The sequence below is a fragment of the Caloenas nicobarica genome, chromosome 3 (assembly GCF_036013445.1).
Source record: "Caloenas nicobarica isolate bCalNic1 chromosome 3, bCalNic1.hap1, whole genome shotgun sequence".
Taxonomy (NCBI): domain Eukaryota; kingdom Metazoa; phylum Chordata; class Aves; order Columbiformes; family Columbidae; genus Caloenas; species Caloenas nicobarica.
The window spans coordinates 60767857-60793662 of record NC_088247.1 but is presented as its reverse complement, the minus strand read 5'-3'; the positions used below and the strand labels follow the sequence as shown (position 1 = coordinate 60793662).

The 25806-nt window shown below is 36.8% G+C and overlaps 1 protein-coding gene across 1 annotated transcript in view; it reads right to left on the bottom strand.

Annotated features, from left to right (window-relative positions):
* PDE7B (phosphodiesterase 7B) overlaps positions 1-25120 on the bottom strand; it is a 183351-nt gene extending 158231 nt beyond the window's left edge. The window contains exons 1-2 of the mRNA XM_065630675.1: positions 24972-25120; positions 24724-24838 (exon numbers count right to left, since the gene is read on the bottom strand). Coding sequence (XP_065486747.1) covers positions 24724-24744 — 21 coding nt within the window. The 5' untranslated portion in view covers positions 24745-24838; positions 24972-25120. The remainder of the gene's footprint in view (positions 1-24723; positions 24839-24971) is intronic.
* Positions 25121-25806: the final 686 nt, after the last annotated feature.

Below are 25806 nucleotides of genomic sequence, written 5' to 3'. Positions count from 1 at the left end.
GAAGATTATCTGCTAATGCAATCAATCCCATTTCAATTCCAAGTATGAGTACAAAACTTCTGCATGCTGCAAGAAGTTGACATTTCAGCTGTTTGCTTGCTATCATCTTTGCTACATCATTCAATGAGAAACCATTTCTAAATGCAAAGCTACATTGAACAAAGAAGTTCTTCAAAACCTTAGTGATACTTTATTTCCTGTCACATGTTATTTCAGTCTTAAAGTAAGCAAGGATTGTGCTATATTTTAATTCTTTCTAATTTGAAATGACTGAGTGGCATGTAGGACATGATTTTCTTATAGTTATAGCCTGACTGTGCTGCTGAAAAAGTGAATTAGGATCTCAGTGGATGAATAGAGAAAAGCATGGCAATTATATAGGGGGTTTTTGACTTTTTTTTTCTTCTTTTTGGTGAGGAGAGAATTGTATTTCTGATATGATGTTGTGAAGATGTCCAAGCTTTTAGCCAAAAAAAGTTCGGTACCTATTAATGGCGAAAAATTGCCGAGTACCTACTAATGCCCAGGCAGCTGAGGTCACCATGCAGGGCAGTACAGATGCTCTTTGAGTAGAAGCACTCCTGCATGGTTAATGGCAGTCAAATTCAGCATGGCTAAGGCTGAGCTCTCATTGCTCTCAGCTCTAGCAAGTGTTGTAGTCTAAGATGTTATGAAACAAAACAAATTCTCCAATGCCTCTTCCAGCTAAAAATGCAGTGATATTTAACACAGATCCTTTTCAGAGGAATTTGTTTCCAGTTCTGTGGTTGATTTACAATGGAAAAGATGCCTCTGTCCTCAGTCGAACAATGAATAATGCATGTGTTCCCAGATTATTCCACCTTGTTCTGTGAGCAGGAACTTGTTTCTACAGAGCTATAATATGTCTACCTCATTGCTAAGTCTCTCTGTGTCACTTAGAGTTGTGGTTAAACCACATTACCTGACTTTCCATTCCTGTGTCCAAGTACCCTGCCTCTTTACTCTGTCACAAACAGTGAAGGTGACAACATTTCCCTTCAACAGACAAGAGCAAAGTACCTTTAATGTATATTTAAGCCTGCCAGTCACATTGATTGACTTAGTGGGCTGCCAGAAGCATTAATGTGTACCTTTAAAAAGGTGTACATTTCATTCTGTTTGTTCAATCTATGGTGGGACAAGTGTCACTGAACATGAATCATTTATACTTGCCAGGATCCTGCAAATCAATAGTAACATTCTCTGATCTGCTGCTTTGAACTGGATGAGTTCATAAAGCTGTACTCAGCCTAAATACACAACAGATATTGTTTAGAGGCTACTTAAAACAGCCACATAGCATTAATAAAATCAAGAAGGAAATGTTTCCCCTGGTATCTGAAGAAGCATTGCCTGCCACTCACTTAAAAGGTTTCTTTACTTCTTCAGAAATTTCATACTGGAGGAGCTTTAGGGAACATCCTACTAGCATTGAAACTGTTTTAATAAAACATTATTAACAGAATTCTCATATAAGCACTGCAGACTGTACTACTTTGTCCCATTGCTACAGCAAAAAATTGTAAAGAAAAACCCTGTCAAATTTGAGGAAGAGAACAATTTATTTAGTTGAAGTGAAAGCACAGTAGTCTGTGAGAGATGATTCTGCACTGGATTTTTAAGTACACTACAGTGATGAGTACCATAGCTAAAAAGAGTGAAAAGTCCAACCATTCTCTAGAGTCATTACATGCTTAGATAGCAGCAATGGATGAACTAATTAAATAAAACTGAATTAGACTGGAGCCATTCTTGGAAAAATACTTGACTAATGACTTTGATGAGAAAATGTCAACATACATTTACAAAGTGTTTCCAGCTTAAAAAATCAGGTGGTTAGAAAATCCTATTCCCTTGAGAAATTTCTAGACCAATTCTTCAGATGGCAAAGACAGCAAACAATATTCCACACTTCTGAGTTCATAACAAAGCTTAGCTACAAGTATTTTCAGATTCTGCCTTTTTTTTTGTGTACAATTTTTTAAACGATAATATAAAAGAATTAGTACTCTGTCATAGCAACCAATTCTGATTATGCCATCTCTTTCCTAATTAATGGATACCATTAGGCAACATAGGAAGAAGACAAACTTATGAAGAGAATCATGTAGACTCAACATTTTCAGTAAAACTCTACCTGAATTTGCTGGAATGGTTCTTTTTTCAGGATCATCTCTTCCATTTGCAACATGCATGACCAAATTATGGGAGCCGTATTATCTTTACCACTTTAAACTAAACAGTACACACTTTCTCTACAGTAAGATCTGAGATTCTAATTTGTTCCCACACATTAAAGAAAAAAAATATGTATTGTGTGCAAACACTGTGTGTGTATGTATGTGTGGGAGGTATTTTGCAATGTAGATGCAGCTGTTACTTTGTGAGCTGCAGCTAGTAAAACTAGAATTATGAGCTGAAGATGTCCCCTTTTAGGTTCCCCTTGTGGAATTACAAGCCCCCCTTACATTTTTGATCCTACTGTCAACCAATAGGTGATTTCCATGCAAGATGAGTAGCTATTCTATTGGCTATGTTGGAAACCTGGATACTGCTGTCTTGCTGAATCACTTTCATAACAGATAGAAACACTCTTTCTTAAGTTTAGTGGTGTTTTGTTTTGTTTTGTTTTTCTTCTCTTTAAAAATGCAGGAATCTGTCCTCCTTTCTCTGTTAAAAAACCACAAAGACTACACTACGAAGCATTTAAAAAAGAAAAAAACAATGATCATTTTACTCCAGTTAAAACAAAAAATACACACCTCCCCCCGCCCCACTCTCCTGTGAACCTGTATTCTGAGAAAAATCTAACTTTACAACCTCCTGTTTTTTTCATACTGGACCTCAGATTTATCAGGTAAGTGATGGTGCTGAGCACTAACCATCATTTTGTCACTGCTGCTCCCACAGCACTCCTGAGTTACACTTCCTAATTTACTGACATATTGTTAGTTTGTTTCATAAAGATGCAAATAGGCACCAATGGGGATTTCAAGATGAGACATACAGTAGTTTTATAAATGTTGGTTATAAGTTGGTTATAAATTTACATTCATTACTTTCTCAGGGCCCAAAATCAGCTGATGGGTACTCATTTAAGAAATCTAAATATTTTCTTCTAGGGTAGAAATCAACGCGGATTTTTTTTTTTAACATATAAATTTTCACATAATACAAGTGATTTGCAAATTTAAGTCCCAAGCATTTAAAATTGGGAAAAGCAGACTAGACGATGCTCAAGCTTTAGTGAGCATGATTATTTGCCATCTATGAAGATTATGCCTCTTGAACCTTGGCTGATTCAGTTTGATTCAGATTTTACAAGTTACGTTAAACTACTGACTAGCTGATCTGTTTAACGTTGAATCTAACCTGTCTCAGGAAGCTATAGGCCTGGTTAGGTGAGTGATAACTGACTACTTACATAGCTAAGAAATGGGAGAAGAAGTAGAAGAACAACAATTTCACAATAAAAACCAGGAAGACAAAGGAATTTTGCCTGCCCAGCAAAAAAATATGATGGTAACAATACTGAAAAACAAATTGAAATCTCAGAAAAAATACAGGAGAATGTTTTCATAAAATCCAAAAAGAGGATAAATTATTAAATATTATAGCTATTAAGAGCATGAAGGACATGAAAACATGGACAGCTGACACGTACTGATTGCCATGTAGAAGTATTTGTTATACAGAGCAAGAATCCACAGTACTAGCTCATACTTGATTGTGTCTGGGTATATATCAGGCTACACAGCCCTGCTGTTAGCATTAAGTAGCTAGCAAATGTATACAAAATGTGCACATTCTCAAAGAACTCTCAAGCACACAGAAACAGAGAAATATAGGAGGCTGAAAAAGAGAAATTGTGCTAAAAAGTGAGACCATGAACCCCTACAAGGCAAAGCTCTTGTTCCTATTTAAGGCAAGGCATATAAACATAGATGCAAAACTTCAAACACTGCCGAGCACTTATGACATAGTAGTAGAGATCCTTCTTTCTTTCCTTTTGCAAGTCTTACTTCCAGTAAACACTGATATTGAAACATGACTGAAGGAAGAATGTACAAAAAGCCAGTGAGACCTTATGGGCCCAAACAACAGGTAGAGGGCTCATTGTTTTTGCATGGGCACTCTTTACACTTCTTTATGGAAATATATAAATGCTACATGGCAAACATCAGTGTTAATGCAGCCACAAGTGGCAAATTAAACTGATGTGTCTAGCATAAAGTGTTATTACTAGGTTGTGCAAATATGGTAAATGACAATATTTATGCATCATTAACAAATGACAACTATTAGTATGAAGAAATATAAACACTGAATAGGTACTTTTTCCCCTCCAGGAACCTGTGAGAATTAGTCAGACGACAGTTGTAATTCAAAGTTTACTGAAATTAAAGAGAGACTTCCCTTGTATTTTAATAGACTTTGGATCTACTCTTAAATTACAAATAACATTGCGGCTGGGAATAAGAACTTTAAAGAGATAATAACAGTTCATACAATAAGGCACTAAAAATTATTAACTTGAAAATTACGAAATGCATTTTCTTGTTATGAATGATTTTGTCTATTTTGTAACATTACTATATTCTTCTTTTGTCTCAGGCAAAAAAAGGAGACACTGCTGTACTGTATATTCATCACAGCAGATTTCCCTGTGTCAATGAACTAACCAGGAGCCAAATAAGAGTTTACAAGCATAGTATAATTTTAGATTCCTCAAGATGACACAAACGGTCATGCAAGCACCACAAATATGATATGTAGAACTTAAAAGCTTTTTACAGCTCTAGTATTAAAAGTCTGACTCATTAAGAACTAGTAAGTCTATCACTGTTAGTGTCAAGTCTGACATCAAATATTCACTGAATTATCTTTTCTCAACCTAGTATGGCTGCAGGCCTACTGTAACTGTTATTACAACAACTGATATTTACCCTGGAAAAATGAAGAATAAAAATTTCTGTCATACACATGTGTTGAGATGCTTGATCAACACATTTAGAACATTTTGATTTTGTCAAACTGAAAAACACTTCTCATCAGCATTCAGCTAAGCTGTAGAGTGTTTCAGAAAACACTATTTGCATGGAACCTTGTGCAAACAACACAGCCTTGTGATTTATGAATTGTTTTGTAACTAGAATATGCAGACACAGTTGGAAGGTTCAAGTATTCTGTTGCTAAAAACACACTGTTAAAAACTAGGACAGAAAATGTAAGTAAGCCATATAACTTTATAACAAAATCTCAATTGTTGCTGATATTAATCTGATGAGGTTCCAATGTATGTCTATGTTAAATTAAAATTTCAGTAGACTATACAAATAAAGACAACATATGGATTGAAACATACTCATTCACTTCCAATATATTGAATGCTGAACCAATTTTGGTTGCTAAACAGAAAAGAAACATGTTCACAGCTTCTGATTGGCTGCATCTCCTAGCAATGTTACGAACAAAAAATACTTCAGTTCAACACTTAACCAAATATAATTATTGCCAACAGGTGGCTAAGAATTGGCAATTGCAATTAATTTATATTTTGTAATGAAGATTAGGAAGTAAGTTCAGCAGTCAGTTCATCACCTAGATGTGTGATTTCCTTCAGGTGTTGCATGTAGGTATATTTTTAGTGTATAGTTAACAAAAAAGACTATGTCACAACACAGAAGTGTCAGAATGTCCCCAGTTGACAATTTCCACAGACCTATCTGTAGTTCTCCATCCAGATTCTCAATTTCTTATGTTGGTAATAAGTTTCTCAGCTGACTAGTTACAGTGAAGTCAAATGAAGAGGTTCCTAGCAATGGGAATTTGGACAGTATAGGAATCAGCTTATAGAAGAGAAACTGCCTAAATAGATGAATAATTTTTACTTGAGAACAGAACAAATCCCACTCAGATACATTGAGATAATAGATATAGAGCTCCATGTTACCAGAGTGTAAAATAATCTTGTCAAAAGATTCTTTGCCCTTTCTTGATCAAGTTAAATCACATGTACTAATCAAAAAGGGCAGATTGGGACATGTCAGAAGATTTAATAAGTTCTACAGAGTTTTGGTTCCTATTGTGCTAGTTCCTCATGGTTATTGTGATATTCTGGCTCTGGCTGGTCCACAGGAGATTTATTACTGAGTTCATTACATTAATTTGATACACTTTAATTAAAATATTAATTAAAGATAACTGTAACGAGGGACCTGGAATGTGTTGTGTGAGATCAGTTTCACAGAATGACGTGTTGCTTCTCATCTTCAAATGTAGACTTTTAAGCAGGGCTGCCACATAAAAGCAGGCTTTCCACTTTATCTGTTGATGGAGACAATATACTGGGTTTTCCAGGTTTATTCCTAAACTGAGAATTATTTGGACTTTTTGCCTTGTAGCAAACTTCAATTTTTATTGGTTAAGAGTCCTAAAAGTTTTCAGGGTTGTAAATGTCTGAATCCTAAGTTATGATTCATGGTTAGTTATTTAAAAAAAATTGCAGCAGTAGGCTACTAGAGCAGAGCACATGCAGCCAATGGTTCTCTATCTCTCTTTTATATAACCCTGTCCCTCTAATACAAGCTATTAATCAATGGGTTCAGAAATATTCTCCCTTGTGAATAAATCTAGCAAACATAGGCAGCAAACATGCTCGAAAAAATTAGAAGTTGTAAAGGTAAATGATGTGCAAATTACAATGTGGCTTCCCTGTGGATTTAACTGTATTTGGAAGAGATACAAGTAGCAATGCCCAGGCATGTGCACATACATACATACAAATAAACAAAATCAGGCCTTCAAATTACCTGTAGTAGAAATTATTTAGAACATCATAAGAAATGGAGCTCCTACTCATCTTCTAAAAGCATAAATACTGAATGAAAGCATATGTTATTTTTGAAACATTTACTATCATGTTTCTTCTGAACTCTAATAGTATACTAATGGATGTGCCAGAAAAATATCAAAGAACAGACAACATAGAATGCCCAGTGGCCAAAGAGTACCTTATTGAGTGAGAATTAATGAATAAGATGCACTGAAACAGAATTTGATTTGACTAATAAAAACAGCAACAGCCATATCACAGAAGATCCTCAACATATTCTGAAAAAGAATGGAAACAATGTTTAAATCATCTGCATTGTTTTGCTAAGGAACTGAATATATTAATTTCTACATTTCCTTGAAATCATTTGTCAGCCTGGCCCTCCCTGTTACAGAAAACTTGTTAGTAGATGGATGTTCCTCCTGTCCTCTTTCTAAATTATGTTGTTGGCATTTACATTTACAGCGGGTGCCTGCTGGCAGTCCCATCACATCTGTAGGGCTTGGCACTCTACTGATTTTATGTGTCATATCTACTCCTCAGAGTCACAGAATGGTTGAGTTTGGAAGGGACCTCTGGAGATCACTTGGTCCATAGTCTGTCTCAATCTTCCTAACACCCTCCATCTCCTACTTCTACACAGTGATAAGATCTTTGCTGAGTCTTCTTTTTTCCAGGCTAAACAGTCCCAGCTCTCTCAGCCTCTCCCTGCATGACAGATCCTCCAAGTTCTTGTTCATCTTTGTAGTACATTACTGGACTCACTCCAGTAACTCCATGTCTTTCTTATACTGGAGAGCCCAGAACTGGATGCAATGCTCCAAATGTGGCTTCATAAGGTGGATTTTTAATAAACTGCTAATCTCTAATGATCTCATTAGAAGTTGTCTTAAGAAGGCCTATAAAGTTTTTGTTAAATGAAATCAAGACTGATTCAAAGGTGGGCTCAGAACTCAATCTGTCTCAGCAAGCATGCACCCAAAAGAGTAACTTCTAATAGGCACAGTTTGAATTCCTCAAAACAACCAATAATTTCAGTCATATTTTTGCTATGAAGTAAATATAAAGGATAATATCTAAATCACCAATGAAAATGTGAAATCTGAAGAAGTTCAGCACTTCATTAGCTCATTTTAACATACGAAAATTGAGATATCAACTTATGCAAGAGTTAACCGATGCAAATATCTAATCTTGTTCTGATATGTTCACATTGCTTCTCCTTTCATTTGCTACACTTGACTGTTGTTTCAAATTAAATAACCAAACAATGTCTTTTTCTGTTTGTGTGGCACCTTGATTACACAGCAGCTAGCACAATGGAGATGGCAGAGGGAAACAGGCATAGTTGTAATGCAAGTAAATAAACAGAAAGTAAAAACATAGGAAAATATATTTACTGAAAATAAATATTCCCTTGTATTTCATGCAGGTCTGTCTTTAGTTTTGTATTTTAAAGGTAAGCCAGACTTTGTTATACCATGAAACAATTTAGAGATCATATTTGACAAAATTTGGTGCAAAAAACACCCACATTTTGTCACAATAGAAAGGTTCACTAGTTTACAAAAGTGTTGATCAGATTATTTCTATTTGATTTTTACTGATCATTACAGGAGTAGAATCAGTTTATCTGACAAATCCTTCTGTATGTCAGAACTAAGCTGTCCAGTAGAGAAATAACGTTGCATTAAGAGAAGCAATAGCAGATGAGAAAAACATCAAATCAGATGTCTGATTGCCAGGAACAGGAAATTCTGACTTATTAATATAAAGATATAAATTATCTATTTGTATATTGATACCATACATGTTGGTGCTCATGATGGAAAATATCTTCCTGACCCTGTGGAACATGAATTCATAATTTCAAATGTGAATGTGCTACTGTTACCATTTACAAACATCACAAATGTATTAGAACTTCGTTCTCACTCATTTTCAGTAGCAAATATGCCTTCAGACAATAATTGCTTGGAATCTATACCCTTTTCTGCTAGTTCTCAAGTCCGCCCTTCACTTAAAGGACACTACATTAAAAAAAATATTTTGTTCACAGTAAGATGGAATTCGTCATCATAAAGATAATGAAGCAAATGAAGCAAGACAAAAACAATCTCCACAGAACTCAGATACTACAGGGAAACATTGTGGCTTTGAAATAGATGGCTCTTGTAGCAAGCTGTTGATAACTGTCATGTGGCCATCTGACATTAGTGTTTGAATTAAGAGAAAGTGTTCCTGAATAGCTATGGGAAACTAATTTGACATGATTTCAATGTATACAGAGAATCAAAGATAAAAAGATGTTATGGAGAAATCTGATTTTGTATGTTCCTTTTATTCTGTACTTGAAAAGCAGCACTTTAGGCTTTCTACATGTTGTATTAGAAAAAAGATGTTATGGATCAGTGATTTTTTTCTTGTAGTATTCAACCTATGCCTAGTGACACTCATTTTTACAAGAGTTTTGCTCAGTTCATTCATGTAGAAATTCCCATTTGCATTCTAAATTATCTTTCTGTTCTAAGTAACAAATCCACTTATAAAATTTAATAAGAAGATCTCTAAGTGGGTCTGGAAGGCTAGCCTAGCTAATCATGGTATTGACCTGGATATATATATTTTAAGTTACAGTATTTTTATATTAATGTACTTCCTCTAAATCTTTGCTTCTTACAGATAGTTTCATACAATTTTTAGAAAACCTTATATTTTAGAGAACAAACTGATTTGTAGTTACTGTCTTGAATTGAAAGGAGCATAATTTTTTTCTTTACTTAAAATAGAGAAAATTAATATTGTGATCTGTGTTGTTCTACATATTAGTATTAAGGATCAATATTGAAGGATCAAGTACAAGTCAATGTATACTGAGTTTGTCCTAAGAAGAATCACCAGTACAGTCTGAATTAATGGCACCACTTCAGTTTTTCTGTATTCACCCCTGGCATTTGATTTATTGATTCCTTTCTCCATCCTCATTTTAGTGAACGTTGATCTCTGAGGCTACTCAGCAATCAACGTTCTTCAACTGAGTACCCTAACTTGCTAGTTCCTGCCCCACCAGGAAAAAAAAAACCCACCAAACTAACAAAAACCCAAACAACTTATGAATAATATTAAGTAGACACTGCTAAAAAAGAGCAGTGATATACCCTGATATATTAGATGACCCCTGTCACCCATACCATGAGCAGGACAGTCCCCAGGGATAGCCAGGAAGGGCTAACAGAGGTCACCAGTGGCACCACTTGGCATGCTTGGTGACTTCTGACCTACAGTGTGAGGCACAGCCAGGCAGACTTCTCATCAAGTAATGGTCCAAAGGCAAGCAAATCAGGGAGCACGCTTGATCCACAAACAGCCTTCAGAAGTCTGTGAAAGGCATAGCTAAACAGGTCTGCAGACTAAACTTCCAGCAGGGAGAAGTACAATTAGAACTTCACTACGAAAATGAAATTTTGGAAACTGAGTAGCCTTCTTTTTTTTTTTTTTTTTTTTATTTTTTTTTAAGCAACAGAAATACACGTATATTTATTCTGTATATGTGTTGCTTCTTGATAGGATATTTCTGTTTACAAAGAATGACAAGTTTGGCTGTGCAAAAAAAGCTGCTGCTTGTCTACTTTTGGAACAGTCGGTGAGAGTGACTTCCAGGCTGAAATCAGTCTCTTAAGATATTAGAATAGCAAAGGCCTGGAAAAGTCTGAGAATACAAACATCTGAATTTTATTGAGCATTTGGTTTGTTTCCTAGCAGTTAAACTACTTCATAGCATTTAAACTAGTCTGTGTCAAAATGTATCTTTTATCAGGGGCGATATTACAAAACTAACACACAGGTAATATTTCAGTGTGGCTGGTATGAGTGGAGCTACAAGGACAGAGAAAATAAAGAATGAGACAGACTGCAAAGCCTAGAGGTCTCGTGCATTGTTTGTTGTCAAACACTAATAGTCTAGTTTGATGTTTCTGAGAGTAATGTAAAACACAGGGTAACCTTTGCCCATTCCTTACTCTGGAATTCCAATGTACCAAATGCCACCGAGGCAGAGCAGCTTCCCTGGGACAGCTGCCAGCACTGTGAGTACAGCTTGCTGAAAATAACTTGGTGCCAAGAAGATGCAAAGGGCAATTACTTAAAGGGAAAGATGTCATCAGAGGGTTTAGCACAAGCACAAAAAGACTACAGCAACAGTGAGAGAGGAATATACGTATTTCAAGTGACAGCTAAGCGACAATTGCGAAGCAACCACTGCAGTTTCTAGAATTTGTTTCATTAGCTACAATAATTTCAGATGCCTGCAGGCAAATTTATTTTAAATTCATACTGATTTCTTCAGGATGATTAAGAAGCTGGAATCAAGACAGAGGTGTAGCCTTATTTGCTGATGTGCTTGCGACAAGAAGATTAGATAATTTTGCCAAACTCATATATTTATGGACAAGTGTTTGTTGGGATGATATGGTGAAGGCTGCATAACTGCAATGTTAACCGTGTTATATCAGAATAAAAGATAGCAAGGGAAGGTATTAAGAATGAGGTAGATCCCAGGAAGACTTGAATGGGTAGGTGGTTTGGCCCTTCAAAATAAAATGCAGTAGAGATTAGTTGCCAGAATATTAACATAAAAATTATGTAAAACACATAAACTGGCAAAGCAACGATGATAATAGAGGGGAGCAGGATTTTTCTTGTAATCAGACTCAGCTACAAACTGAATACAAAAACTGGAAACAATACTACTTTCTTTATGTAACATACATAACCCTCTTCCATACATGGAAGATGACCACAAAGCCAAGCACATATAAGAAAGGAATTTGGAGTATATCTACTAAGTTTTCTGTACTGTGCAGTTTTTCAGGACCCCTTGACAGGTTAAACATCCAGTCATAGACCTGATCTTTCATACTGTGAGTTTCTGTTAGATCCTATTTTTTTTCCACATCTGTATTTTATAAGTCACAAACAATTCATAATTCAAATTTTGTATACTGTTATAAAATTTAGAAGGTATACAAATATTTCAAATCCACAGATATATTGTCAGTTTTTTAAAACAACTATTGAATAAATATTTTAGATAATTTCTATAACTCTTATAATACTTGAGTAATCAATTGCTGGTACTCTAAACCGGTATTGTCAAAACCTGCAGAGACACTGGAATTTGCTCAGTATTCAGACACTCCTACATGTAAAAATATTCACACGATTAAATACATTATTAGAGATCCAAAACACAGAGAGTATTTAAAATCACCATTCTACATATGACAAAAAATGTGTGGTCATATTGTTGTTGTGGAATGCATTATTTGGAGGCACTGCCATCATGATTTTTGTTTCACATATTAAGTAAAACTGCCATAATACATTATCAATGAATGTGTGAATGGTCCAGATATTTACACATAATTAGATGGCACAGGGTGAACCAGTGAGGTTAAATGTTCTGGAGTAAATAAATAATGATCCTCATTGCTTCTTGTTTCTAAAAGTCAGATCTTTAAGTTCCCAACACTCTTCTCAGATTTTTTTCTATTTTATTCCACATCCTCAAGGGTCAATACTTTCCAGTACTGCAGGTAGGCCTATCTGTTCTATATGATTTGTTGTCTCAATTATTCTCTTTTAAATACTTGATGATTTCTTTGAAAAACTGCAAGAAACACATCTTGCACTTGGAAACGGAAGTGTTGAGAAATATGATAATCCTCAATTTGCTCATTTTGAAATTTCACATAGATGTCTGCTATACAAACAATCTTTATCCTGTTGTTGGAGACAGCATTTATATCACCTGAATTGCGTGGTCAACCATTGTAAAGAAATCTGTGTAAAGCTAGACTCAAGCCTCGAGTATCGTGATGTTGAATACATTAAATATTTCTATGGCAGCCAATGTAAAAATACTGGAGATCGAAAGACCAAGACTTGATGGAAAGAAGGAGAAACAGTGATGAAATAGATTTAACATCAGCAATTTTATAGTCAGTGTTGCGTGGGTGAAGGTGCATTGTTACAGATGTTTAAGATAGGAAGACAGAGTGCAACTTTCTTCCATTGTTCTCTGCATCCACCCGTCCCCAGTTCTTCCTCCTCCACCCTTTCACTCTCTGCCCATGCCCTGCCCACACCGTGGAAAGCAGAGCTAGGGCTTTCAGGTGAGAGATGACAAATTCTCTGAGGGAAATTCTAGTTGGAGCCATGCAGCTTTGGATGTAGCCAGTGATGCTGAGGAAAGGTGCATGGTTAGCAGAGCTATGGGACCGGACAATTGAGCAGTCTCTGCTGTGGGGGTGTCCATAGGGAACACAGCTGCAGGGTAGGTAAGGTTTGCACTCTGCCTACTGAAATGAGTCTGTGCTTTGGGTTCAGCTGTAGGTAGATACAGTTTGCAGTTGGTGTGCATATAGTAGGTGAACTGAAGCCTCAATTTTTATAGATTTAAGAAAAAATAAAAATCAAATAGATGCTTGAAGTCATTCCATCCTCAGTTTAGGAAGAATTCCATATCCCTAGGATACAGAGCAATTGCCCACAACAAATTATTTATTTTATGAAATGGCAAATGTCCACAGTAGAAGACTCTGTCAACATAAACTGCTTACACAAACATTTGGCTGTTCTGCAGTCAAATAACTAGGTTCATATACAAAGAAGACCTAAATATATTTAAACACTAAACAATTTCTGAGTAAATAAAAGAGAATTTTCTGAGTTAGAAAATCTGGAGTGACAAAAGCTTGAATCTCCAACTCTTAAAAGATATTGAAGCACAGATAGAGAACTCATTTCCAAAAAGTAGCCTTTAATACATTTGCGTTTCCTGAGTTTCTATCTCTGGGCAATGGAGATGTCTTACTTAAATGAGTCGTACTGATCTGAATAATGTTACATATAATACTTTCATACTCTGCTGGTACAGCAACACGCTTTGCAACATAGAGTAATAGCCTTAAATAATCTCTTAACTCAATACAATTTTTCCAAGGTTAGCATTTCATTTGGTATGAGTCTCAACATGTGATCATGTTCCTATTTGGGATCTAAAGCCTCTGAGACCATCTCTGCTTGCCTTTCTCCCTTACAGTCTGTTATCAGTCCTAATCAGAAAAGTTTCTGAAGTTCCGTGATAGCTGAGGATATACCCTTCCCTTATGCCTGCCTACAGTCTGCCTTAAGATGATGCGTTGACTTCCTGTAAGGACCTGCTCAGAATTCAGGACAGTGTAGTTGTAATGATCCACTATCAGAAGACAAAAGATTCTCTTTCTTTGATTTTTTTTTTTAAAAATTAGCTAGATAGAAAGTTTTTTAACCCTAAATGTAGTAATAAGTCAGTTTTCTGGTCTTCAGTTTTCTACTCTCTCCTAAAAAAAAAAAAAAAAAAAAAAAGAGAGAGAGAGAGAAAAGTAAAAAAGTGCAGTTTTTAGAAGCAGCAAGCGGCTGCTGTGAATGTAATATAAAATATGGACAGAAGAGGAAATGCTGCATTAAGCAAAAGCTCAAGAGTTTAAGGAAAGAGAAAACACATGCTAATGAGTTAGAGAAAATTATTTTAGCTTTCTGAACAGTGGTGGATGTAAACTATTTGCTCCAGCATGCATCCTCCATTTCTTCTACAGAGTAGAGGGTTACCTGAAGATAACTCTGCCTCTCCTAGAGAAGTACAAATAGCATTAATTTTACTTGTAATGTTAATATTATAATAAAATTATAATCAGTTTTAGCTATTCTAGTTTTACAATGTCCAACCCATTAAAACTCTGGCCCACTGTTTTGTTAAAGTCTACCATAGCATGGCTGGAGTGATGTATTCGACATTTTGATTTTAAAACAATCTGAGGATCTCACACATACGGTGAAACCAATAGGAACATTATGTGCTCCAGAAAGGCACAGGTTGCAAAATGAACTCCCCCAAACATTTTAAAGTGGACAATTTTGCAAATACTGAGTTTAGTCCTGAAAAGAATCTTCATTTAAAGGAAAAGTGTTGGAGAGACCAAGTCAAACTAAAACTTCATTGCTATGCCTCTATTTGTAAAAATAATAATTGTAAAGCCTCTCTTTAAAAAACTCCAACTTTATTCATCGACATGTTCAGAAACACTCTCTAAATTATAGTTTTCATCAATGAATCCTTTTATACTAGACTCTTCTAGAACAGTGAATGTCATTGCAAGCATGAAGCATGAAAAATGTCTTACCACTTCTTACATCATACACGATAATGCTACAACTTAGGTTGACTCAATTTCATACCTGCCTGGGCTAAGACCAAGGCCATTCCCTTTTACGTGATTGACTTTCCAATGTGTTCGTCTTCCAGCCCAGAGGGACTGCAGGAACACTGCCTGAGGTTCATGGGCAAGATGCAGAGGAACATTAATGAGCAAACCACCTGTATGCTCCGCAGTATTTGACTCTGAAAGGCAGTGAGGGTAGGTTAAGGGACCAGCTGAAAACTACACCACCACTGGCGATTTTGGTAGAAACAGCTAGTGGTGGACTGACTCTTCACAAAAGCTTTCCTGATCTCCTTGTCACTGAAATCTACAGGTATCCTATATCTCAGAACCACCCTGTCATGCTCTACAATGAAAATTATTTGTTGCCACCACAGATAAATTGGTAGTATGTCAAATGTAAGGGTAGAATATGTGGAATCTCATCCCCCAACAGGAACCACAAGAGCAACTGTGTTGATAATGTTATTCATGTTTGACTTTTAAATGTAAATTAGCTAAAACAATTTTTTCTCTCTGCTGCACTCAAGTGGCACTTCTCTGTAGAATTCAGTGGTATTGCAGTTCAGATCCCAGTTTACCACAGAGGCGGACTTACAATAGTGACTTTATAAATTAATTATTGTCTTGTACATTCGAAATATGGACAAGAACTCTCTAGTTTGTTCAAAGGCATTAGATTTGCTTGTGTTGAACTTAATAAAGTGTAAAACAGTTTAGGTAATGAAGAAGTTGTTAACATCAGGTTGTGACTAATTTTATGTCTGCTACTAGGAGAAACAGCATTAGTTCCTGTGCCAGAACCTATAAATCAGTGTGGTGAAAAGGTAGTTTTTAGACAAGTGTTCTCAGGAGAAAATGAGGGTAATGGAGAGTCAAAAAGAAGAAATGCCCCTTTAACACAGTCCTTCAAAAAAATGTCTCTAGAAATTTAGAAAGTAGCTCAGAGCTGTAAAAATCAGAGCTGTAGAAGGTCAACAGATGACAATTAAAAGGTGGCTACATAGCACTGAGACCTCTCTGTGAACCGTTTTCTATGTTTCAAGCATCTTGCCCTTTTGATACTTTTTTAGAGTATGGTTTGTTTATTTGCAATCTAATTTTCATCAGCTATCATAAAAAGTTGCAATGTCAAACATAGATTGACTTTAAATGCTTTTTGCTATACTCCTTTATGAAATGTGAAATAGTTTTTACTAATACTTAGAAGAGAATTCAGCTCATGCTTGTTCACATTAGTAGTAAACATGATTAAAAGGTAAAAAAGAATTAGCCAAGTGATGCTTTGCAGGTTTCCCAACTAAACAGTGAATACCAATTTAAAAATTCTAATGTAGTGAGACATTACTACGGTTGCTTATTACATGGTCCAGATGAATGTGAGGCTGCCTCTCAAGGGGCTTTCTGACCAGCTGCCATGTTTAAACATTATAATCCTTCCCTTCCCATATTATTGGATTTAAAATAATGTTTCCTATGGTGTTCAAGCAAATATATGTATATATATTTTTTAAAAGCAACAACAAAAAACCTCAAAACAAACAGAATCCCACACTCCTTTACTCAGCTGGAGAAGTCCTAAAGGGCTAAATTTGGGGGAAAAATGAGACAAAGAATAATACGTTTGTGATGCATGTGCAAGCCTCTTTTTAAAGCAAGTGTGTTTCATGGATGAAAAACTGTAACCACAACAAGAAAATCTTAAAGCAAAGAAATAATCTCTTCAGCACTATATAATTACGACATATCTAAAACATAGAGTGCTGTTATTTTTTTTCACTTATTTTCAAAATACGAAACAAAAGTAGTACTAGGTTTATTGTGAGGAGCATGAGAAGGTCATTGCTGAAAGAATTGGAAATTCAAGGCTTCACTGACCTTTGGGCTTTCCATTCAGGCACTATAGAATAAAAAGATCTAAGCAGATTTTTCAAAATTGTCACTGGTTTGGAACAAGATTTTCAGTCACATCTGCCCACTAGCAGGCACCCAAAGAAAGCAAAGTCTCTGTGCCCTTCAGTCCTCACAAGCAAGGTGGGAATTCTGTGGTAGTGAAGAGATTTTTTTTTTCCCAAAAAAATATATCTGGGTTTAAAATCAATGTATAAATATATCATCTTAAAGTCAACAATGAATTGGAACAAAAGCCATTCAGGAGGAGGTGCCAATTTGGAGAAAAAGCCCATTAGAAAGGTTTCTTGGGTTCAAGACAAAACAGGTGGAGATCTGCCTGAAGCAGCCTTCACATGTCACTTGAGCAGTGGAGAAGCTCCAGTTTCATGCTGGAACTCAGCGTGGGGCAGCGAGCTCCATCTGCGAGGCCTCATGAAGACAGATTTCCACTCTTGGGGGACACTGAAGTAGTAGTCATCCCTAGCAAAGCCAACACAAGCAGAGAAAAAACTTGAATGGTTTTTCTTCCCTACCCTCTCGAGAGCACTAACATAGGCTGTTGGCTACTTCTGCCTGAGATAGAATGTGACAACATGACCCAGGCAAGTTGTTGTGCACACCAATTTTTCAAATCTGGTCATCTCACTTAGAGATTACAGTGGTTTCAAGTTTTTTGAAAGCGTGACCAATTCTGTAGGCTCTCATGATAATATGTAGCATGAACTTCATTCAGCATCCTCATGTTGCAATGGTTTTTGTTATCATACTATTACAGAGGTTCTATTTTGGTAGTAGATATTATTATTATAGATATAGTTTCATGGTTCAAAGAGACAGAATGTTACAGCCTTATTACAGGAAAAATATCCTGGAATACAGTGCAGTACATGTTGGTCCCTAAACAAAACTACTATTTCCCTGTTATCCTTCATCTTTTAAAATTGTTACTTACATGGCTGTGTCATTGAAGCAGATCATGGTCTATACTGAAAAAACACATGAGATCATCCCCCTGTGTATTAAAAATATATACACTTTTGCAGGTGCTAACATATAAGATAAAAATTAACTGTGAGGTTTGATTTAAAATAAAATCTGGGTTTTTTTGGTTTTCTTTTTTTTCATGTGAGAAAGGGAAGGAGAGAAGGGAGGTTTAGAAGGAGATGGAAAGAATGCATCACAGCTTCTGGGGAGCCATCAAAAGCAGTCTGATGGCACTGCAATCCTGAGAAAGTTGTGGAAAGCTGCTATGAAAGGTGTACGGCAAAAGGCTAATGAGCCTAAAATTTGATCTAGCTAGTGAAAATGACTGCTTATAAGACCTGAAAGCTCAGTGGGTCTGATCTTTCACAGATATAAATTGATGGAGTCCTATCAGTCTCAGTGGAACTGTATCATTTTACACTCTGATACACCAATTTGAGTCTGCTTTTTGTCTTTCAGTCTTTCTGCTTTTTAAAGCAGTGCTACAAAAACAAAGCAACTGTGCACTCGCGGAATTTGCTTGGTGAAGAAATACATTCCAATTGTATCTTTCTAGCTGAGACTTATAGTTAGTTCAATAAAATGAAGGGTTTTTTTTTAATAACAGAATTTTAGAATTTGGAAAATATACTTTCAGTATAGTAGTTTTCTCTCTACAGTGTATTATTTTCCACTTTAGTAATGTAAGGGCATTTTCAATGTACAGAGGGTTTTTTAATAATAGTGTTCTCAGATCTGCTAAAGCAGAAAGCAACTCACTGTCCTCCCAAGCCTTGAATAGGCAAATCTCCCTCCTCTCCTTTGCTGATGCATGCAAGTTCTCCTTTATTAATCAGGACTAATTATTGTTTTCCTGGCTGTCTTACAGTCTTCTAATGACCATATTGATTAAACTGGTGATACACTGCCTAATTAAATTTGTGATGGCCATTCTGATGCCACTTGAACATTGTTATTAATAGACACTTAGATATTACGGCAGTGCGCAAAAGAGAAATGCCTATGAATAAGTAATACAGAGCCAAGACATTTCCCAACATTTGAAAGAGAAAGGAGTAGTAGCCTGTCTCAACATGGTTGTCAGTTAACACAAGGCCAGAAGCGTGCTTTATCCATTAAGACCTCATACATCTGCTTTCATCTCTCTCTAGGTGTCTCTGTGAGGTCTCCTCCTTCCCAGCAGCCTGGTACGCAGCAAGTCCTCGCTCTGTCTAACCTTCTCAGAGGTTTAAGGCCAAGTATAAGTGATAAGTTGAGGGAAAGGTGTTACCTGTATTTAGTGTGCTTCAGTGTACAGCTCCATACATAAGCGAAGCTCACAGCACTGCTACACCCTTAGTTTCTTGTGGAAACAGGTGCTCTTCTACAGAAACATTAAGTGAATACTGTTCTCTGGGGCTGTCTGAGCAGGGGTCGCAATTCTCATTCTGCACCAGGATCACGTACGTAAAGGGGAAAATAGCTACAACCATTGGATGACAGCTGAAAGCTTGGGAAAGTACTAAGGCATTTCATGCCAATATGTGTTCGTTTCTAAAGCACAGCAACCACCTAGGAATCATCATCCCTCTTTCCAAGGGATGAGGCCTTGCAAACTAATGGTAGCTCTACCACCGCATATTAGGACAAGCCCCAGGGCTCAGCCAGACTTCACAAGCACTTTAGGAAGTGTGCTACGGGACAAAGTTTGGGTAGGGGGAAAGAAAGGGAATAAGAACAGACCCTTTCAGAAGGAAAAAAGGGCTTCTTTCCAAAGGGAACAGAAGTGATTACACAGTAGCTCAATATCATCCTCCAGGAGTTCTATAGTTGAAGCTGAGGTTTCTTAATTTCACTTTTACAGATGTCAGCTATCTCAGAGTTGCTGTGTATTCAGCCAAAACATGCCTACCTCCCACTTTATTCTTGGAAAGATAATGACTGTCCTTTCTAAAACATCTTTCCTATATCCAGATGGGTTAGTATCATACACTCCACTGTGAACAACCATGCAGAAAATTGTATACAGGTCCTGACAGCAGTTGCCTCACAAGTATGTTTTCCTGCCTCTGTGACAGTTAGCCAAACTTAGTTTGACAGAAGATTCTATGCTCTACTTTTAAAAACCTTACACTGCCAGCACTAACACACGCCATAGTGAGATATTAGTTGGTGAGTTTTCTCATACCAGGAATTTTTGTGGGTAACTAGTATAAACCTACCAGCTAAGTAAAAAAAAAAAAAAAACCTCTGCAACTATCTTCTTCTAAATATTTGTTTCTTATTTTTAAAATAACCTACTCAAATAAAAATAAATCTTGCTGTTTGTGTCTGCATGCAGTTCTTCTTTAGCTAAACTATAACAAATTTGTCTCTATTTTTGACTGGGAGAATCCTAACTGCTCATCCTCACCTATTAGGAGTGAGAGATCATCAGCTATGTTTATCCATCCAGGCAACCTGGATGTCTTGTTTGGCTGGACAGTAAGCTAGCAGAAGGATATAATACACCACCATGAGACTATATGGCTTAAATAAGTAGCTAAACTGAGTTCTCATCCATCCTCACATCTCCCACTGGGAGGAAGAATGGAATAAGAAAATCAAACTCAATAAGGTCCTTTCATTAATTTCATTTCTACAGTTCAACACTATTTACATAATAAATTTTTCACTAAGAACAGAACAAGTGAGAAATGTATATCAAAATTATAGCATCGATGAAATGCAGATACCACACCATTAAATGTGTGCAAAAGAAATGCTTAAATAATTTACAGTTGGGGTTTTTTTTGAGAATTGTCCCTATCCCAAACTTTTCACTTAGAATTTTGCCACTGAAGTCTGGCTTCTCAAACTGTTCTCTCTTCCATGTGATCTGGGTCTGATTTCTTAATATTCTACCTTAAAACTGGAGCCTTTAAAACAGATAGCTTTTACTAGCCCAGATCTGAACACTGTGAACTCTAGTAATATATGTCCCGAATCCCACAGTCTGTTGCAGGAAAACATAAATGATAAATTCAGAGGTTCAAATATTGTTTTCTAATGCAATTTTCTTGGAATGTTAGTGCAGTAAGAATAATAGTAAAAATAAGATTTAAAAGTGTTCTAAGCAGTTTTAGGCAAGATACAGAAGAAATATTTTTGCTAAAAAATCTTTCAGAAGTTGATTTTGCATTTTAAATTTCTATACATTCAAAAAATTGTTTTAAATACAACAAATACGTTTTCTCTCTCTAATAATTACAGAAAGCTAATCCTTCAGACCTGACAAATACCAACTACTATCAGATGACACATTTTTTGATTTCCACTCATTTACTGTGAAATCACAGGAAAAGGTTACCCGTCACCCTTGTCTGATTGCGTATGTGATGTCCAGCTTTGTGGCCCAGCTTTTCAGCTACTGTTGATCATCTTTAGATGCCTAAAAAGATGCACCTTGTGTTGACTGAGAAAGAAAAAGCATTGGAATTTCTGAACTGCTTTGGACACTTGGGCTACGTATCTGTGTGTCCCCGTGCCCGCAGGATATAAACTCTAAATGAAATCAGTTCCGCATCCTGACGATTGTGACTGAAAAGTGCAATTTTCACACTAGATGTAAAGCCAATGTTTCACTGAAAGTGTAAAAACTGGTGTCTCTGCAAGGGTAACCCTGTTTTCTGGCTGAAGAACAAGAAAAATGAATGCTGTAGTTCCAACATTGAGAATCTCACCTTCCACCCAATATGGATGTGGGAGCAGAAATACTGAGCCATCATTTCATTATAAAACACTTAATTTTGTTCTGGCAGCTGGTAGGACCCCAGCTGCCCCTTTTGCTTTCACCCTGTGACAAACACATGGAGTGCTATAATAATTTCAAGCACAAAAATGAAGAAAAGATGAACAGTAATGACTTGCTAAGAATGCTCATTTACATGGGATGTCTTCCCAGCTGCCCCAAATGACTTGTTTTTCTGTTAGCCCAACTGCATCAAGAGTTTTTGGCCATGTATCTAGCTTGATCATAGGACAGATTAAGTCCTGAATATTTCTTATGATTAAATAAAGAGGTGAGCGCTTTAGTCTATTGACAATAATGGTTCGGTTAGTAGCTGGCATTTCCGCTTCATACAGCTCCTATAAAGGAAATTAAAAGTACAAAAGAAGTTTTTTTCCCTATGAGACTGGAAAATTACAAGAAAGCCACATATATGTCATAAAATATCAATTTTCAGACTGTTTCTCATGAAAATATGCTTTAACTATTGGTAGAAGAACCAGGGGTGAGTGAAAAGGAGTTACATATGATTGAATGTCTCAATTACACTTCATAATTGCAATGAAGACACTGGAAAATCAGTCTGCTTCAATGACCTACCTAGAGGTAAGGGCAGGCAAAGGGTTGGGTTTCAGAAGGGAAAAAGTACATAAACAGGGAGGAAGGGGAGGAAACAGCTGTTGGTATAATGGTGTATATATATATATTTATAGTAGTTTACAGAATTAAACATCTCTCAATTTAAAAAAGTGATCTGCAGTACACTGGATCAGACTCAGCAGAGTATGCCTTACTCTGCCGGAATCACTAGAACTTCTCTGGTGCCAGCTCTTGTCCACCCTACAGAAATAAACTCAGAATGAGCAGCCATTCTTATCACATGAAACTTCTGCAATACAGACTTGTTTTTGGAGACAATATGACTGCAAATGTCACTAAGCTTTTCATCCACTGCAGAGAGGCCAACCTTAGATTGTATTTTTTGTTTTGCTGAATTGAGAATGTTCAGAGAAAACATTGCAGCTTAGCCTGCCTTACTAAAGTAGAAAAACAGTGTCATTTCCTCAGCTGAAGTCCGCTTAGCATATTTACTATATCACTAGTAGTAGTTGCTATAAAACACAGGTGCAGCAAAATGTATATTACAGATCTTAAAAACTAAGTGTGTCTATAAAAGTTTATCAAAAGAAGGGAATAATTTAATTCTAGGAAATTGTTATAAACGAATGTCTCAGAGATTGTCTTTTGGAAACTTCTTTATCTTCTTGTAGTTACAGGGTTGTTCCTTACAGAACAGGCTACAGTGCCTATAGATTGAGTCTTCTCTTTAGTCAAATTTGCTAATTAATTGTTAACAAATACTAGCCTTTCTAAACTTGGGGCTAGAGAAGCAGTGCTTTAGTTTTTTGAAATCAGCTGGCAGTTCATATAGTAAGACTTTGGGGAGGGCTGGTGAGGACAGAATGGCTTGGAGATTACAGAATAACAGTTCAACTAACAGAGCTTGACTTTGGGTTGTTGGATGACATGAAAAAAATATCCTCAAGTGTCTCCAAAAAGATGGGGCACTAAAGAGTTTATCTGTGACAAGCCTCTTTGTTTCTGCAGTCATCAGTGAAGATACAGCAGAGGAAATGGAGGAGCTGCAGTTATGCGTTTGCAATACACAAAGTCCTTGTTTTCCCACTAGGCACTGCAGAATAGCAATTGTCCATTCACAGCACATATCACATCCTCTGCATTTCAGAGCTAATATTTTTGCAGTCCTTAAGCCAGCATGCTTCAGCCTAGTGTAGTTAATTTTTGTAACCCTTTGAGGTACAATGCATGAGGTAGGTGTGCTTATGTTCTGTTCCTTGTTGTTTTAATTACTTTTTCAGACATATTTTTTAAAGTTAAACTGAAATATTTTCAAATTGCAGAGGGTTTATATCTACAGCAGTATCTCAAACAGACACATAAAAAGTCTCATTTCACAAATTGGGAAAATATGAAGATTGCTAGTCATGGAACATATCTGTATATCAATCCAATTAACAATAGAAATCAGCTGTGTTGGCTGAAATTAATTTTAAGACCACTCATACACACACACATGAGCTCTGACAAGTGGCTCCTCCTGTTATATTTTAGAATCACACTCCTGAAAACAGTGTTAGTTTTATGCTAGCTGTTGCTTTTGTTTCCTGCAGCACACACTGTCCGCTGTAATGCTGCAATATTCATTCAAGACAGATGACTAGCTGAAATATGAATTGAACCTATATGCCATCAAACAGATGTCAGGCTACACTGTTTCAGCTTCCAAGCAAATTTCCACTTTTCTCTGTTTAAGTAGCAAAAGCTATCTGAAAACTGTGTTGATACAAGACAATCAGCTCCCTCCCTTCCCACTGAGGATCTGCTTATAAGTCAAAGTGCAGGCTGCTTCTTAATTTTGGACTTCTGAACCCAAAGCAAGTAAAGCAATCTTAGCATGGAGGAAAACAAAATTATGTGGTACATGTACTCCTAAAAATGAGGCTGATGCTCTTTTTCGCTTGACCTGTTTATTTCCAACTCTCTCTGCTCTAACTCTCAGACAAACTCGCAGTCCCCTCAGGATAAGAATGAGTTTCTGCTTTCTTCTCCCTTTATCTAAGCCAGCCAAGTCCCAGGTCTCCCCTCCTGCCACAAAGCAGTAGAAAAACATATAGAAAATGGAATCGCACTTTCCTCAGCAGGGTCAGAAAGGACTACAATAACAGATTCTTTCTGCAATCTTCCTTTGCCATCAAATGGTTAAATCAACACAAGTTAAAATTTTCATCTAGTTTGAATAAAGAGAAAAAGGGAGGAAATTCAAAAACCGGTTGCTGTAGTAACAATCACCAGTAAAAATCTTTTCCACTAAATAATAGTATTATCTCCCTCTCCCCCTCAGAATTTTAGTTCCCCTTCAAAAATAATCATGCTGCCTCTTTTAGATTTGCTGTACATACCTCAACCATTAAACAAGACATTTAACCATAGTGGCAGTTCTGTGACCTTTGAATGCCGTGAAATCTCTAAGCGGTGCAGCTTGTTCATGAAGACTTGTACTGCAGAATCCAATAACTGCATCCAGGATTAGGAACAGAATTAAGTAACAACAGCAAGCAAAAATATAAAAAAATAATAATAAAAATTAAAAAAAAAAAAGAGGAAAATAAAACCTCCCCAGGTCCCCCAACCCAGCCAATAAAACCACCTTAAGAAGCAAAACGACTCGGGAAGAGTGTGCACTTTTCTGCCAGTGTCAGGCTGGGGTAGAGCAGCGTTGCTGCAGTCTGCCTGCCTGCGCTGCGAGCCCAGGCTGGGCTGGGAGGTGCTGTCACCGCCACCGGCGCGGGAGAGCAAACCAACAAACCAATCCCCGGCCGCACTGGCAGCTCGGTGGAGTGAAGCCTTCGCTGTTTTCATTTCAGGAGTGACGTCAAAGGGTTTAGTTTTTCCTCTGCATGTGCTATTAATTTTAAGCGACTACTATGGGAAGAATGTGGCAGTGATTTAGGCAGGCTCCCCTACTCGAAAGAAACCGGAGTTGTAATTTATTTGTCCTGAGTTTAGCTTAGAAATATTTTTTGATGCAGGATACCGGAAAGATCCAAAATATTCTCACAAAAAAAGGAAAGTCTATAAATATGTTTGTATAAATATACCAAAGATGTTGCCAGTGAGAGCTGTTATCTGTATCGGTTGTGTTACAAAAATCAGACCTGATTCTGTCCCTGCCCTGAAGTAAATCAGGAACTGCTTCTCTAAATTCAGCAGTGTCACGCCAGTGTAAACCTGGTGAAAGAGATAAGACTGAGGTTACAGTACACATCCGTTTATCAGCCAACACTAGCTAGATTGCAAATTAGCAAACTTCTTTCATTACTGTGTCAGAGTCACCGATGCAGTCACCCTTAAGGTCTGCTGCTCTGGGCAAACATCCTTTTGTCCCACCAGCAGATACCAGCCCAGCTGTGCTCACCTATGAGCTCTGCTGTGGAACACCACACAGGGTTTTATTTTGTACAAAAGTCCATGTCAAAAGGCAA